This window comes from Bos indicus x Bos taurus, chromosome 8, assembly GCF_003369695.1.
Source record: "Bos indicus x Bos taurus breed Angus x Brahman F1 hybrid chromosome 8, Bos_hybrid_MaternalHap_v2.0, whole genome shotgun sequence".
In the NCBI taxonomy this organism is placed as follows: domain Eukaryota; kingdom Metazoa; phylum Chordata; class Mammalia; order Artiodactyla; family Bovidae; genus Bos; species Bos indicus x Bos taurus.
This window is the reverse complement of record NC_040083.1, coordinates 86,063,680-86,081,918: the sequence shown is the minus strand read 5'-3', so window position 1 is coordinate 86,081,918 and position 18,239 is coordinate 86,063,680. Positions and strand designations below refer to the sequence as shown.

The 18,239-nt window shown below is 43.4% G+C and overlaps 1 protein-coding gene across 2 annotated transcripts in view; it reads right to left on the bottom strand.

The window, feature by feature from the left end:
• ROR2 (receptor tyrosine kinase like orphan receptor 2) overlaps window positions 1-18,239 on the bottom strand; it is a 236,213-nt gene that overhangs the window by 37,423 nt on the left and 180,551 nt on the right. For both annotated transcript variants that reach the window (XR_003512358.1, XM_027550351.1), the window contains exon 2: window positions 18,069-18,146. Coding sequence is in view for 1 of the 2 variants with exons in the window: in XM_027550351.1 (XP_027406152.1) it covers window positions 18,069-18,146 (78 nt within the window). In the remaining variant the exon portion in view is untranslated. The remainder of the gene's footprint in view (window positions 1-18,068; window positions 18,147-18,239) is intronic.

Genomic DNA, 18,239 nt, shown 5'->3' with positions numbered 1-18,239 from the left:
GTTCCTGATTGCCTCCGCTCACAGCATTCTCACCAACTGATCAATAAAGAACCTTGTTTTAGTGTGCTTCACTTTAAAGACACTTTATTTAATAAGTACTATTGACTCATTAACACTGAGCTCACAACCAACAGCCCTATAACTTGGTCTGAAAGAAGCTTATCTAACACACACGCTTTCACCCTAAGGCACACTTGTGTTTATGGCACCAGACAGGACTTCAGCACCATAACTGGGAGCATTTTAAATAGCCAATCACCAACAAAAAGCACAAAAATGCAAATACATGGCACTAAACAGACCATGGAAAGGACATTTGTTTACAGTATGAGCTGGGGCATTAGACAGAGTGTTGTTTTGTACAAGCTCATCAGGGAACATGTGAATCAGCAAATCAAAATTTTGACTGCTGTAGGCATGTCTATGAATGCTGTGAGAATTGATTTGGGGGTTACAAACACATTTTAGGTTATAAGTAAACTTGAAAATACAGAATCTGCAAATAATGAGGATCACATTCTCTCTGCAAGCACTAAATCTAATCTAACCTCACTAATTTATTAAGCAAATTCATGCTCAGAAAGTCCATCCTCTTTCCTACCACACCATCAAGCACAAGCCACAATAAGGAAATGAGAAGAAGAAAGTGTGTGACAAAACAGAGACATCCTCACAAACAAGCTAATCATTGGTTTGAACAGAACAAAAACAACAAGGCTGAGTGTTGCGGAAGGCTCTGTCCCACTGCACCAGGGCAGAACCAGGAAGAAACCATCCCAGGTTCGAATTCAAGAGGGAAAACAGGGCCTAAAGGTACCCGAAATACAGAGCAAGTAGGGCTGGAAATGCTGCCCTGGAATGTGGGGCCCCATTCAATCACAGTCAGGAGCTCTCAGCTAGTGACACAAACCATGGGGAACAAGAGGAAGTGAAACAGACAGCAGTTGGGAGGGATTTGTGCGTGTGTCTGTGTGTGTGTGTGTGCATGTGTGTGTGTGTGTGCACGTGCTGCTGGTCAGGGGCTGGAGGGATACTCTCTGTTAAGATAAACATGCACACTAAAATTCCATAACACCAAAAAAACCCACTAAGGCTAGAGAGACAAGACAATCAATCATCAGGAGATGAGATCACTGCAGACAAACTAAGACAACAGAGCAATCTGAAAAAGACTATAAAGGATAGTACTGTTCTAAATCTTGTGTCTTGATTTCTGGTTGGTCTCTTTTTCGTTTTATTTAATGAAGTAGAAGATGGAAAGATGGCACATATCTGTATTACTGATTTAACTGGATGAAAAACTATAGGATTTCTAGTGGACCCCGGGGATAAGTTTCACAGGCCGGGTGAAGGAGATAGGAAGAAGCTGAAGAGGCAGGAGGCTGTTAATTTCAAGATGAAGATAGTTTCCCTTCACAAGGGAGAGTGGGTAGATATCTGTGTAGAGAGGTGTCACTAACTAGGGCTGATTACTATTTGTGATTATTATTAACAACATTATTAGGTTCAACTTTATTTTCTGCTAGTCAACCCCCTTTTTAATGCAGTGAATTAAGTTGTACAAGAGAATTCTTATTGATGACACAAAGCCAGAAGGTAACTGAAATGTTAATGACAAAACTCTGGAAAGAGGCTAAATCAAGCAGGTAACATTCTGGATGTCATGGTTGTTCACTAATCATACAGGCTCAACTTGGGGAGACCTGCGTTCCTGCTGAGGCTCCTGCGCTAGATCCTGCATTTTTGAAACCAAAATGAGATCTGATCCGACCGTCCGAAGCAGTTGCTATGGTATAATCTGGGCTGCCCAGATTATAGCAAACACGTTGTTTCACTGTGTTCTGGCCAGAACCCAAGTAGTTACAAGTTGTTTAAGATTCAAATGCTTCATTAAGGTTTCATAACACTAAAAGCATAGTAGGGCATGTAAAATAGTCATCAAATCATAACTTAAAATAGCAAATGACATATTAGATTAAAGTCACCATGATCTCTTCTGTCTGGTACAAGTTTAATTATACTTCTCATCTCTACCCTGATGACAGTTTTTCCAAAGGCCTTTGACACTCCATGACTTCCTGGGAGACACAGACACAGGAGTGTAAGGATCTGTGTCTCCAAGCTGACTAGCAAAAATCTAAAAGGAGCAGGCCTAGGGTTCTGAGGGCTAAGACTGAGTCATCTATTTGGAGGACTGGCTTAAAAGCAGTTCTGCCACCACCTTCCTCCATTTTTAGGGTATTTGCATACATCAACTTGGGACATCTCCATTGATCATCTAAATATCTTGAAAGACATAGGAGGATCTTCTTCAACGTGGAAAAAAAAATATGAATCAAGAAAGAGAAGAAAGGGAGAGAACCTCTCAGAGGAGAAAGTTAAGGAGAGGGTTCCTTTTGTACAACTTATAGAAGGAAACCTGGGGAGAGCTCGAGACTGTCCAGTTACTCTATACACAGACTCTCATGGTCTACTTCTTTTCAAGAATATCTTGTTTTTTCACATTGAAGGAGTACAAAAACCTGAAATCCTTCTCCACTCCAGTGAACAGCTTCTCCTACACCCCTGATTGATAACTGATGGTGGTTTTAGACCTAGTCTTTACTCCAGGAAGGCTCCTTTTCTGAGAAATGCAGAACAGGGAAGATGACCTCCTTCTTGGTTTGCCTTTCATGTGGGCACAGAGCATGTGATGTTAACCCTCACCCACCCACCGGGTGGGGCACTGTGAAACCATCTACAGTAAGTCCCCTACATTGGAACCTCCAAGTTTCAAACTTTCAAAGATTTGAACGTGCATTCGCATGTCTAATCATGTAAGTTGGTTCACGTATCTGGCATACACTGTCACATGCGTGCACGCTGTACATGTGGTTACACTTTTGTGTACTTTAGTGTAGAACTGTACAGAGTACAGTAGCATGGTATCTTTATTTCAAGCCCAGGATGTCTGGAAGCAAGTGCAAAAACAGTGGTGATGTAGCTGGTACTACTGTACTTTTCCAGGTACTATACTGAAAGATTGAAAATGTCTTCTTAATTTTTTGTGCTTATTTGTTTTTATGTATTATTTATATAGAAAATATTATAAACCTATTACAGTACAGTATTATACAGTATTATATAGCCGATTGTATTGGTTGGGTACCTAGGCTAACTTTTTTGGACTCATGAATGAATTGGACTTATGGGCATGCTCTAGGAACAGAACTCATCTGTATGTAGGGGACTTACTGTACACGAGTCAGATGGCTTAACCAGGGATGGTGCCAGTATTTCCCTTTTTGATGCTTAATCAACTCTAGCTAACAAGGACTGGAGAAATCCATTTGTACTGGAATCAAGCACCTTACACAGTGGATTTAATCTTTAAAGCACTCTTGATTATTTCTGTTTACCAATTTATAATTGATAAATTATATCAATTTATCTTGATTATATCTGTTTATGAAATATCCGTAATAGGTAAATCCAAAGACAGAAAACAGATTAGTAGTTGCCAGGGGCTGGGGAAGGGGAATTTAAGGAGTAACTCTAAATGAGTGTAGGGTCTCCCTTTGGGAGTGATGAAAATGTCTGGAACTAGAAAGTAATGATGGCTGCATAACATTAAAAATGTAATCCTTAGGTCAGGAAATGTCTCCTGAGGAGGGGTGGGCATGGGAGACCAGGTGAACAAACCAGGTAAAAGCAGGTAGAGGGGAGGTGGAGATGCCAGGCAAAGGGGAAGAGGGCCACACTCCTGGAAGCATTCTTTCAAAAGTACTAGCCATCACCCTCAGCTTTGCTCAGACCTAGGGTAAGACTTCCTCTGATTTTCTCCCACCCTGAGGTGCCCAATTTATATGCATTCTCTTCACTCTTGACCAGATGAACACTCACTCCTAAAGTCACAGCTTCCTCAATTTACAGAAAATGAAGGGGACGCTAGTGAAGTGATCTAATCCACATGTGGAGTTCTTGACAACTCTCCATTCTATACCATCTAAACCCATGGGGTTCAACAATGACTTCACATTGGGGTCACGTGGAAGCTGATAAAAATATCCACCTGCACATCATGCCACTAAGGGCCTGGGAATTTGTCTAAAGCTCTAAGTGTGCAGCCTAGACCCAGAATCCTGCTTTGAAGGGCTGAGGAAAGAGAAAAACAAAACCCATCCAAGAATGAACTTAAAGCTGATCAGAAACAACACTGAAAGCATTGCTGGAAGGGACACTGGGACTAGAAAGAAAGCTCGTAAGTGACCAGCACCTACATCTGGGGAGTTCCAAGTACAACAGCATTTAAAAGGCCTGTCCAGCTGGGAATGGACCAAAGGGAGGATCTCCACAGATACCATCCATGTCCCAACCCAGGCCTGAAATCAGCCTCCTTTATGCTCTATGAGAAACTCAGAGACCAAAAGCATGGGTGGATAACACGGCAACTTCATACATTCACAGCTCCCTCCCTAGGCAGGTGAATAATATTGAGCCCTCAGGAAGAAATCAGAAAGACAAACAATGAAGAAAATCTAATTTATACCCATTGTATCAAGGCTTCTGGTTCTTGATTCTGGTGCAAGTTTCTCTCCCTACCTATACTGTCCCTTACTTTGAAGGGGCGTGTCCCTTGCTTTTCCTAAAACACATCCATCCAACTGATCCCTCATTGTGCAGTCAGCCAAGAACCTCTTGTCCTCGGATCTTTTCTATTTCTCATGGGTCAATTCTGTGCCAGAAAGTTACCTCTGCTGCTGCTAAGCTGCTAAGTCACTTCAGTCATGTCTGATTCTGTGCGACCCCATAGACGGCAGCCCACCAGGCTCCCCCGTCCCTGGGATTCTCCAGGCAAGAACACTGGAGTGGGTTGCCATTTCCTTCTCCAATGCATGAAAGTGAAAAGTGAAAGTGAACTCCAGTCCTCTTGCCTGGAAAATCCCCTGGGCGGAGGAGCGTGGTAGGCTGCAGTCCATGGGGTCGCTAAGAGTCAGACATGACTGAGCGACTTTACTTTCACTTCACTCTCAAGTTACCTCTACAAAGGGTATTCTCCCATCAAAATAGCTTCTATTCATTGCTAACCTTACCCCTAACACCACTGGTCTTGGCCTGCTACTATGGCAACATCTTTTTTTTTTTTTACATTAAGATGATTGAAATACATTTTGACATCAGGAATAACAAATGTTACTTTGAGGGGCATATTTCTTAATTTCAAGGCTACTTCTCTTTCAGATTCAATTTAGAATCATCCTGATAACTTCCACTTAAAAACTGGGATGTTGATGGACAGATAAGTGCATTTATTATGGGAAAACTATTAGATTTCTACATATTGTACAAATTTCCTACTTTGCTGTAACACATTAGCACAAACTTAGTAGTGTAACACAACACAAATACACTGTCACACAGTTCTGCAGGTCAGAAGTCCAAAAATCAAGGTGTTGGCAGGATGGTATTTCTTTTGCAGGCTCTGGGAGAGTCTTTTCTTTGCCTTTCCCAGCTTTTGGAGGCCACCTGCATGCCCTGGCTCATGGTGCCTTCCTTATATCACTCTAACTTCTGTTTCCATGATCAACATATCTCCAACAAGTGGCTCTGACCTTCCTGTCTTTCTCTTATAAGGACCTCTGTGATTACATTGGGCCATACAGATCATCCAGGATCATTTCCACATCAAAATCCTGAACTTAGTCCCATCTGCACAGTCCCTGTCCTATGAAATAAGGTGACACATTTCCAGGTTCAGGGATTAGGACATGGACATCACTGATAGGTCATTATTCTGTCCCTCAAGTGTATTTTCGGAGAAGGCAATGGCACCCCACTCCAGTACTCTTTCCTGGAAAATCCCATGGATGGAGGAGCCTGGAAGGCTGCAGTTCATGGGGTCGCTGAGGGTCGGACATGACTGAGCGACTTCACTTTCACTTTTCACTTTCATGCATTGGAGAAGGCAATGGCAACCCACTCCAGTGTTCTTGCCTGGAGAATCCCAGGGACGGGGGAGCCTGGTGGGCTGCCGTCTATGGGGTCGCACAGGGTCAGACATGACTGAAGTGACTTAGCAGCAGCAGCAGCAAGTGTATTTTTCTTTTACCTTGCCACTTGACTGAACTACCTTAGTTATGATAGTTTCTGAGTTGATTGTCTTGGATTTTCTTTGAAGATATCATTTTCTTCAAATAACAATAATACAGCCTTTTAGCTTCCAAAATTCATACTGCTCATATCTCCTCTTGCTTCCTATTCAATATTAATGATTTCTGAGCTAACAATTTTTAACACTGAAATGTTGCAGAGAAAAATACATATATTAACACACTAGCATGCATGTACACAACATCAAGATTTTATGCAAACATTTTACCATATTTGACTTTGTTGTTGTTGTTGTTGTTCAGTCACTAAGTCATGCCTGACTCTTTGCAACCCATGAACTGCAGCACGCCAGGCTTTCTGTTCATCCCTATCTCCCTGAATTTGCTCAAACTCATGTCCATTGAGTCAGTGATGCCATCCAATCACCTCATCCTCTGTTGCCCCCTTTTCCTCTTGCCCTCAATTTTTCCCAGCATCAGGGTCTTTTCCAATGAGTCAGTTCTTCACATCAGGTGGCCAAAGTATTGGAGCTTCAGCTTCAGCATCAGTCCTTCCAATGAATATTCAGGACTGATTTCCTTTAGGATTGACTGGCTTGATCTCCTTGCAGTCCAAGGGACTCTCAAGAGTCTTCTCCAACACCACAGTTCAAAAGCCATCAATTCTTTGGCGCTCAGCCTTCTTTATAGTCCAACTCCCACATCCATACATGACTACTGGAAAAATCATAGCTTTGACTATATGGACCTTTGTTAAAGTGATGTCTCTCCTTTTTGATACACTGTCTAGGCTTGTCACAGCCATTCTTCCAAGGAGCAAGTGTCTTTTAATTTAGTGGCTGCAGTCACCATCCACATTGATTTTGGAGCCCAAGAAAATGAAATCTGACACTGTTTCCATATTTTCCCCATCTATTTGCCATGAAGTGATAGGACTGGATGCCATGATCTTAGTTTTTTAAATGTTGACTCACAGTAATTAAAAACATAAGACATTCTGAATTGTAACTAAAGCACACCCTTCCCTTATTTCTCCAGAGAATGAGTATGTACTATTCCAATGCATATTTATATTTTATATTTATAGAATTTCCCCTGAAAGACCTTCTTTGCTATTTTTTTTTTACTCAAAGTCAGCTTGGGGTTTCTCTGTTGATGCAGTTCATTTGTTTAATTACTTCATAATATTCTACTGTAAAAGAATCCACAATTTCTTTATCCTTTTCCCAATTCAGGGGCAATAATTTGTTTCTACATTTTTGCCAGTGCAGACAGTGTATAATGACGACCTGTATATATCTCCTTCTGTACATGTATGGGAGTAACCTTGCAAGCACCCAACCACATGCATTAGTGATAAGCCATAGGCCTTGAAGTCTTTCATTTATCTATGTCTTAAAAGTGCTTGAAACCATTTGTACTCCACTAAAAGTGAGTTAAAGTATTTCCCCTGTAACTTTGCCAGCATTTGGGTTTTTTTGCGGGGGAGTGTGGGTTAAAATGTTTGCCAATATGATGGACATGAAATAGTACTACTGTTTTAGGTTGCACCTTAAGAATTCCTCATGAGCTCAAGAGTCCTTAGGAAGGTTTACTGGCCCTTGAGCCTCTCCTACTATAATTATCTATTCAAATCTTTATATTTTTAACTTCTACAGTTGATAAATTTTCTCTTTCTCTTTTCTAATGTATGCATTAAGTGAGAAATTTCCCAAGGGTTAGCCATCAAATAAGTTAATTTATTTAATCTCCTTATGGTCGGTCAGACTCCACTTCTCTTATAATTTATAAATTTTTGGCTATGAGTTACTAAAGGTATGCTTTAATGATACTGCTGTCACAAAACATAGTCGTGTGATGGTAATTCTTTGATACCACTGTGATTTGCTTTACAGTCTAGTACAGTCAGTTCCTGAAATGCTCCACATTGATTGGCAAGAATGTATTTTCTCTAACTGTTCCCTGCAGGGGCTTATATGTGCCCAAAAGATTAAACTTGTCAATTTGTTGCTCAAATTTTTAAAAATGCTTAGTTTCAATCAGTGTGTGATCATGCATTTGTGTGTGGTCTGTCATGTTTGACTCTTTGTGACCCTAAGGACTGTAGCCCAGCAGTCTCTGTCTATTGGACTTCCCAGGCAAGAATACGGGAGTGTGTTGTTATTTCCTTCTCTAGGGAATCTGCCTAATCCAGGGATCCAACTTGTGTCTCCTGCATCTCCTGCATTGCAGGCAGATTCTTTACTTGCTAGGTCATCAGGAAACCTTTAGTTTCAATGAGATACATGCTAACTGATACTGTATATGTCAAATAGACATTATTAATTCTGTGAGGTTGAGTTTGTATATTGGAACCTATGTTCCTGGGTGCAATAAACTTCAAATATATTACATCATCTAGTCTTTATATCACTATTTAAGGCTTTTGTGTCTAAAAAACCATTTTGTCAGATGTTAATATAGTTACCTCAGAGTATTTTTGGTTAATGTAGTTCTACTCTGTATTTTTAACTTTTAATGATTTTTATGATTATACACTAGACATGAGGGCTTCCCAGATGGCTCAATGGGTAAAGAATCCACCTGCAATGCAGGAGACGCTGGTTGGATCCCTGAGTCGGGAAGATTCCGTGGAGGAAGGCATGCCAACCCACCCCAGTCTTCTTGCCTGGAGAATCCCATGGACAAAGGAGTCTGGCGGGCTACAGTCCACAGGATTGCAAAAAGTCAGACACTACGGAAGCAACTGGGCATGCACTAGACACGAATTTTGTAAATAACATATAATTTAACATGCTAATTTAAAAGTCTATATGTGTTAACCTATGAGATTGTTAACTGAGTTTATTTTAAAAGTGTTAATTTTGCTTTTTAATTCTTCCTTCCTATTTTCTTCTGTTTTTCTCCCTTTATTCTCCCTTTACTTATTCAAAAGTTACACTTAAGTAGTTAGCTTTATTACTTTTTATAGGCATACCTAATTTGGCAAAGTTTCCCAAATACAATGAAATACAAGCACCTTGAAATGCTGTGAGCTGCAAACACCACCCCAACCACCAGAGCTTTGAATTATTGCTTCCCAATGTTTAGTTACACTCCATTTGTAAGCTCCTAGTGGTCCTTATTGGAGAAGGCAATGGCATCCCACTCCAGTACTGTTGCCTGGGAAATCCCATGGATGGAGGAGCCTGGCAGGCTGCAGTCCATAGGGTCGCACAGAGTCGGACATGACTGAAGCGACTTCACTTTCACTTTTCATTTTCATGCATTGGAGAAGGAAATGGCAACCCACTCCAGTGTTCTTGCCTGGAGAATCCCATGGACAGAGAAGCCTGGTAGGCTGTAGTCCATGGGGTCGCACAGAGTCGGACATGACTGAAGCGACTTAGCAGGAGCAGTGGTCCTTATTACAGATGATTTTCAATAACAAAATTTATTTAGATTTGCCAACTTGGTTAACAAGTTCTTCCCTTACCAACACTGCCTGCATCTCATTCCTTTCCCCCAGGTTCAACTGAGCTCTTCCTGATTCACATTTGCTCTTTGTGTAAAAAAAAGGTTGTAAACACTCTCGGTCATGGTCTAAAATTATCTGTTGCTTTCACACTTGAATGCCAGTATAGCTGGGTACAGAATTCTAGACTGACAATTACACCACTGTCCTCTGTCTTTTGTGGTTTTGTTACTAGTCTTACCATGCCTTTGTGGATAATCTGACCTCTCCCCTCTTTGGCTGCTTTTCCTATTTCCCTTGTCTTTGCCATAACAAAGTATCACTAGCTATGAACTTATTTTTATTTTAGCCTCAACAGGCCTCAGTGCTATACCCAACATCTGAAGATTCATGCCTTCCATGAATTATGTAAAATCCTCCATCAGTATGTCATGAAATACTGTTTCTCCCTTCCCCCTTTATTTCTCCTTTGAAATCTCCTTCTAGATATATGCTGAACTTCCTTATAAGAGCCTTCCCTGCTCTTCTACTTTACATTCCCTATCTTTTTATAATCGTTAGCTCTGTGCCATCTACTACTATCCATCAAATTTCTTATTTTATCTACTATACTTTTCATTTCCAGAAGGTCTCTTTGGTTCCATTTCAAACCCACCACTGCTTTTTCTTCCTTTACCTTTAATCCTTTCAGCTTCATTGTTTACTAACTCATCACTCATCCTGGGCCTCTCTGAGTGTACTTTGTAATTTTTCACTGCAGGGCTGGTTTTTCTGTGGGAATCCCTTGAGGACTGGGTTCCTGAAATAGGCAGTGCCAAGTTTTTATGTTAATTCTTGGGCTCTTGATCCTTCCATAACACGCTGGTAATGTAAATTTAGTTTCCTGAGGTGCAGGTCCAAGTCTGATTTCTCATGGGAAAGCCTCCTGTTTGTCCCATCTGGAGCCAGGCTTGAGGCAAGCCCTCTCCTCACCTTCCTGGGCTAGTGAGTGAAAATCTCCTCCCCTGTCCATGGAATTCTCCAGGCAAGAATACTGGAGTGGGTAGCCATTCCTTTCTCCAGGGGATCTTCCCAACCCAGGGATTGAACCTGGGTCTCCCACATTACAGCAGATTCTTTATCATCTGAGCCACCAAGGAAGCCCATATTAAGATATAAGGAATGTAAATTCCTTCATTTCCTAAAACCAAACTTGATTTTTGTCTCAACCCCTTACTTTTCCTGTTTGAAGGAAATGTAATCCATCCAATTCCAGTGAAATCAGTAACTTTAGCATATTTAGTTATTTCATGTAATCTCAAAATCAGGATTTTCTACTTCTGCATATTTGCTCTAGTGTAAGCTCTTTCAGCATCAAAGCATGAAAGGATTTGATGTGTCTGCAGTTGTCTTTGCCTGTACCAGCTTTTGCTAAGGTGTCCTTGTCTTATTGGTACCCCTCTACTCCAGAGTCCATGGATGCATCCACATCTGCCCACGGCCACATGGTGACACTGCCTCTCACTGTTGGAGAGCTCACGTCATAAATAGCATGACATCTGCAGAATCCAACTCTTTATCTCACATAAACCTTTTCCCATGAAAACTGGGCCATTCCCTAAGGCTGCAAACAGAATGGAACACCTCAGCATTTCCTTCCTCAGCAGCCCAGGACTGTCACAGTTCTGTTTCCTTCCTAATCCTGGCTCCTGGGCGTTTCTCCAACTCTCTTGCAAGTTCATCTAATCATTTACATCTTCGATGAATATTTTATTGAGCACTCGTCTGTAATGTAAGTGGGAGGGTGGCCAAATAAATTTGGTCCACCGTTACAACCATCATTCATTCACTGGAGGCCAAAATGAAAACAGAATGAAAGTTCTCAGAAGACTAAGCACAATACTACTTTTTCTCTTGGTGGTTAACTCCCAGCCAGCCACTTCATCTCTCGGTTTCATTTCCTTTATGTGTGAAATATGGTATTTGTCCTGGCTATTGCTAAGCCCTCCTCTAGTTCACAAGGGCTTCCTCAAGAGCTGCTCCAAACCTCTCCAGCTGCCACTGAACAGGCTGGGAGGAGCTAGCACCTGTGACTGGGAATCCAGCTAAGTTGGATCTGGCCAGTCTTCCACAGCATTCAAAGAGGAGAAGTCTTCCCTTTTGATTATCCGAAAGGGTTTCCCCTTCCTCACAGCAGGTCACTTCAACAACTGATGCTAATGAATTCCATCTCCCTGGTGCCCAGGTCAGCTCTCTGCTCACCCCTAAACTCTGCACAGTGAGCTCAATCCAAGCATGAAAACACACTAAAGACAGAGGTAACAGGAGAACTCATTTCCAGAGGACACCACTCCTGACCTCACAGTCAGATCAGTGATGAATGATTTTTTTACCCCAACTGACCATCCACGTAGTCACCAATGTGGTTAAATGACTAAAGTGTCTGAGGATCTGCCTGTTTACCAGGTCACACTGGCTGGCCTGGGGAGGAGATAAGGAAAGCCATGTGTACCAGGGTTACAAGGTCACAGGGCTTTGACTGGTGGGAAATAAAACAACCTGCCTGGAAGGGCAGGTGACGAGGGGACCCTGAGAGCTGCATGGAGGATATAAAGCTGCTTTTCCCAGAAGGAAGTATTTATAGGCCAATAAATCAGTCAGGGGCAGTGGCAGGGGCCACTCCCACTTAGACGCTCCCATTGAGTTGTCTAGTGGTCTACATGGAACCAGTTGCAGAAAGGGTGGGAGGAGGAGCTTACCAGGGTCAGAGGAGGGTGTAAGACTAGAAAGAATGAGAATCAGAGACAATGAGAAAAATGGGGAAATGAAATTTAAAGGACCTGAGAAATGGAGAAAAGTATGTAAGAGTCTTTGGAGGAGAAGAGGGTATTGTGGGGTGAACTGTGTTCCTCCAGTGAGATAGTGGCAAACTGTGAATGTGACCTTACTTGGAAATCGAGTCATTGCAGAAATAATCAAATTAAGATGAGGACATAGGGATGGGCCTTAATCAAATGTCTAGTATTCTTTAGAGGGGGAGATTTGAATACAGACACAGAAAAGATCACATGAAAACAGGCAGATACTGGAATGATGTGGCCCCACGCCCAGGAACTGCATGGACTGCCAGCAAAACAGAAGCTCAGAGAGATGTGGATGGCTTCTCCCACAGAGCCTCCCAAAGGCACGAACCCTGCCAAAACCTTGACTTTGGACTTCTGGCCTCCACAACCACGAGGACAAATTTCTGTTGTTTATGGAACTCAGTTTGTGGTACTTTGTAATGACAGTCCTTGGAAACGACTATAGTGGGTTTGAAGAAGAAAGGTAAGAGAGAGAAGGAGGGAGGCCTTTGGACAAACAGGGTCACACTGGGTTGCTATAGTCCATGGGGTCGCAAAGAGTCAGACACACTGAGCGGCTGAACAACACACGTAGCACATCCTCTTAAAGGGACAGGGACACAGATGCACACACACACACACACACACACACACACACACACACCCACCCCACACACACACACACACAGATGGTCGGGCACAAGAAGACAGAGCTAGACCCAGAAAACCAGATGACACGGGCAGACTCAGAGAGAGAAGCACACAGAAAAACACAGGCAACTGGGAGTACACACAAGCTGCTGACTTCTCAGTGGCGGGGTTCTGGGAGGTTCATACAGACAGAAACGCACACACAGATGCACACACCTGGGACACACGTTAGACAAGCACACAAGAACAAGGCCAGTGCAGTTTGGTGTTCAAACCCAGTGGGCTGAGAAAGGGCGACTGCCTGTCTGTCACCTTCAGTAGGGACAACAATGGACAGTCCAGCCAGGCACTGGCCACCGGTTACCATGACTCCATCCCAGCTGAGGGGCAGGTCGCAGCAGTTATCCTGAAACAGTGAGAGGGTACACTGAGAAGGAGAAGGAGAAGCAGAGACGAAGGCTTGGAGGCCCACACTGGCCTCACCACTCTGAGAAGCAGGCTGCATCCCTGCCCTCCCACAGAGAGGGCTCTCATATGTGTATATGAGGTCCTATGCTACCCAATCCACTCTGCATAGGACTTGTTCACTTTGAAATCTCTCATCTGTACGTTTTGGCTTTCTCCCAACAATGTTCAGTTTGTTCAGATCCTGGGCAGCCCAATGGGCTCAGAAAATTCTGGCTGCAGGAGGATCAAGGGAGCTCAATGATCAGCCTTCACCTGGAGAGTGGCCAGGGCTCAGAGCCCAGAAACTCACATTAAATTTGTCCAAGGAAGTGGTGCAACATTGGACACTCTCTGCTTACCGTCTAGGGGAGCCCCAGATTTCCATGACCAGCCGGGGGCCACTCAGAGGGGAGGTGCAGGGGCCCAGACTCACAGCTTGAGCTTGGCCTGAAGTTCCCAGCCACAGACCTAAGCTACTGCAAGTAGAGTGCTGTTTTCAAGTTTACCCATCAGCCTTGGAGACCCTACTCTCCATAAACTCCAGGAAACAATCACACACATGCTCACACACACTCACACATGCACCAAGAGTCCCAGAATAAACCAGAAATGCACCCAACACATATGCTAATCAATCCCTGCATCCTAGGTGGATCAGGCACCCAAGAAACAGATATCAGGCATGGTCTCCATGCCAACAGGGTGAACTCTGCTGATGGCTTTGTTTTCTCTGTCCCAGGAAGTTTCAGTTCAGCACCACAACATAACATGTCACAAATAGCAGGGGGCAGCCTGGTGAGTAAGGCATCAACTCCTGCCCTGTGATTTAGAACGCCCTTGAGATCACCTCTAATTGCAACACAGCTTCAAGTGCAGAGAGTCAGGAATTCCCCTTCTGGTTTCAGCCGGGATGATGAGCACCCTTCTCCTAGGCAGGAGACACAAGCAAGCAGGTCTATTTTTGGAGGACGCAAGACGAACAAGAGGAGCACCACCAGCTCAGGCTCTCAGAAATGATCCTCTGCCCACACACATTCCAAAGTACTGATTTTACAAAACCAGTTACATATGCATTTAAAATACAGCCTTGGAACAAAAGAGCAAATGGTTTCTAGGCCAAATGAACACTTTTGTAAGTACAATAATAATAAATCGTGTATCTAATATGGTAAAGAATATAAAACTCCTGTTAAATACTATTACCAGAGTCCTAAGGCCAGCTTCAGTCCTAACGATGACAGTACTTTGGCATACAGAAATTTCAGGCAAACGTTTCAGCTGCAAATCACGCCTTTTGTATTGTTTTTCCTTCTATATTGGCTCTGGGATCTCCCTCTCTGAATACCAACCACCAATTATATGTTAAGTGCTCAATCCTGGCCCAGTACATCTGAACTAAAATGCTTTTTAAGCTTGTAACTAATTCTTAGATTCTGTTTCACCCAGTGACAGACTGCCCGCTAGCCATTTTCACCTGCCTGCAGTTTTACAGATGCATGGGCATCATAAACGGTAACTGGATTAAAGAAATAGCTCATACAGTCCATTCAACTATTATTACTTTTTATATATGATTTAAGCCAAATGTGGCCAAGGAGTAATGCTCCCTGAAGCTCTTTAAACAAAAAAAAAGTGTGTGGATTAATAAGTCTGGCATTGCCAAGCCAGTTCCTTCCATCATTGAGGGTGTGAGGAGGAGGCCAGGGGAGAATAAAGCAAGAGTGGGGCAAGTCCCTTTTTGGGCAAGAGCCGTGAGGGCAGGACCCCTGTGATGGATCTGAGTCTCTATAATACTAGATTGTGAGCTCAATCACACTTGTGAAAAATGACTTCAGAATCTAACCACCAAAAACTACCTTTCTTCCTAAGAAATCTATCCTAAGGCCCAGCATGGTACACAAATTTCCAGAGCCCAGATCTTGGTCGCCATGGAGATACATCCCTACCTAGCCAAAAAGGGCCCTCTCCTCCAAACATCCTGACTCTGTGCAAGGTCACAGTGACCACAGTAGGACTGCGAGGGGGTCAATGTGAGGAAACTAACCTATATATTTACTGCATAAGATACGAAAGGGGAAAATTATTATCAAGGAGCCTCCACACACAAGGCACCACCAACAGCAAATTGATCCACACACCCTGTTTATTCATTTGCTTTATAATTTTTCTTGGACCGTAGTTGACTTACGATGTTATGTTAGTTTCTGCTTGACAGCAAAGTGAATCAGTTATACATCTATATGTATCCATTCTTTTTTAGATTCTTTCCTCACATAGGTCATTACAGAATATTGAGTGGAATTCCCCGTGCTATACAGTGGGTCCTTATTAGTTATCTATTTTACATATAGTAGTGTGTATATATCAATCCCATTCTCCCAATTTATCCCTCCTGCCCCCTTCCTTCCTGGTAACCAAACATTTGCTTTCCACATCTACGACTCTATTTCTGTGAATTTAAACAACTATTCTGAGGCCAGAATGTGGAAGTTCCTTGTGTGATCCCAAGAGGTTCTTTCAGGACACAGAGGGACATCTATTCCACTCAGCTGAGACTGGTGGACTTGAGTCATTTCTACTCAGTCTCCAGGAGACCCAGCCTTGGGCGCGTGGAGGTGAACACAATCCTGAGGGGACACAGGGACCCTCAACATGCAGGGGGCTGAGAAATTTCTGGATGTCTGGGCTCTGAATAATGCTTACAAAAAGAAGCTAAACAGAAATAAAGTAGCTGTTTTAACAGTTAATTATTATACACTGAACTGCGTGCCCGCAAATTTTACATGTTGAAGCCTTAAGCACTTGTGTGGTAGTGGTGCCTCATTTGAAGGTGAGACCTTTGGGAAGTAATTAGGGTTAGATGAGGTCATGAGGGTGGGATCCCTATAATGGGATTCGAGTCTTTATAAGACAAGAAGAGACCAGAGCCCACTCTCTCTCTCCCTGTGAAGACACAGCAAAACCACACTGTCTACAAACCCAGCATGCCACTAGGACCCCAGCAATGCTAGCGCCTTGATTTCAGACTTCCAGTCTTCAGGGCCGTGAGGAGTAAACGTCTACCGATTAAGCCGCCCAGCCTGTGGTGTTCTGTTGTGGCAGCCTGGGCTGACTGAGGCAATATGGTGACAGGGGATGAAGGGAGCAAAGCACCACATCGTCAAGTGACTGGGCTGCATTACAAGAAATGGTGTCTACTGATTTTCAAATCTAAGATGCCTACAAAGTGTGCCAAGTGAGCAGTGATCTTGGCAGTGACCTCTGGGAAAGACTGGAGCAAGAAGACAAATAACCTGCGCTCTGGTGACCTGTGGAGGAGGGCCACTTGCCCACCTGAGGCACTCCCTAGTCTGGACAATTACATCTGGAGAATAGCCCGAGAAGACCTTGTCAGCAGGAGACTTCATGGCCAAGCCAGGAGTCCAGGTCCTAGGGCCCTTCAATCTCCTTCTTCCCTTCAATCTCCTTCTTCCCTTCAGTGGCCATCTGTCTACCCCTGCCCTCTCATCTCCCACCCACCCACCAGTTTCTGACAAGCTCCACCCAGCTTTCAAAACTGCTTCAGGAGGCATGCCACTGCACCTGATACCAAGCAGGACCCTGTGGAACTCCTGGGCACAAAAGCCTTTCTGTATGCCCCCATTTCTTGATTACAGGAAACAGGTTTCATTTAGCCTTCATGATGGGGCTTCCCTTGTGGCTCAGCGGTAAAGAATCTGCCTGCCAATGCAGGAAACACAGGTTCGATCCCTGGGTTGGGAAGATCCCCTGGAGAAAGAAATAGCAACCCAATCCAGTATTCTTGCCTGGGAAATCTCATGTACAGAGGAGCATGGTGGCTACAGTCCATGGGGTCACAAAACAGGTGGACAGGACTTAGCGACTAAAAAACAAGAGCAGCCTTCATAACTTTGCCTGAGTTCCAATGGGCAGGTTCAAACAGTTGCTAATCAGGGAAGGGAGGAGATGCAGAGACAAAGGAGGAGCTGTCAAAAAAACAAAACAACACAACAATAGTGCAACTTTGGAGTAGGGTCATTGTTCCTCCTCAAGTGGTACACATAATAATATCTCTGAGCTGTTATGCAGATATTGAAATCCCTACCAGGTAGGAGAAGTTAACAGAATGCTGCTCACAATCTTACAGATCTTAGATCAGTTGGAACCAGAAGATTGACGGTGCTGACTCCTACTTACCTCACCACCAATCAATCAGAAGAATATCCACAAGCTGATCACTCCCTCTTTGAACCATGAAGTTCTTTGAACCAGAAATTCCTATAGAACTTCTCACTTCCCACTCCAGGTTGGGACACGTAGTCTTGAGGACATTAGCCTGCTGTGGCCCCCTTTGCCTGGCAAAGCAATAAAGTTATTCTTATCTACTTCACCCCAAACCCTGTCTCTGAGATATGATTCAGTGTTGGAGTACAGAGGTGGAATTCAGCTTTACACCCACCCATGGGGCAGCACTGGGCCATGGGAGACCCTGACCATCCATTTCAGCAGGCCAAGCCTTGAGCAGAGTGGCACAGTGAGTCACTCTGCATGGTACTCTGAAAACACATTCAAATGCTTGCATTCAAAGAACACTTCACGGTTTACCTTTCAGAGTTGGAACAGGGCTGTCATGTCCATCCAGTTGTCCCAAAGGGTCACTTGAGTCAGGAACTTCCGCTTGCCCTGGGCAAAAGAGCATAGCACACACATTAATGAGATTTCTCTTCAGGGCTTTATTCTGCTTTTCATGCAAAGACAATAGTGTTTTAGCAAAAC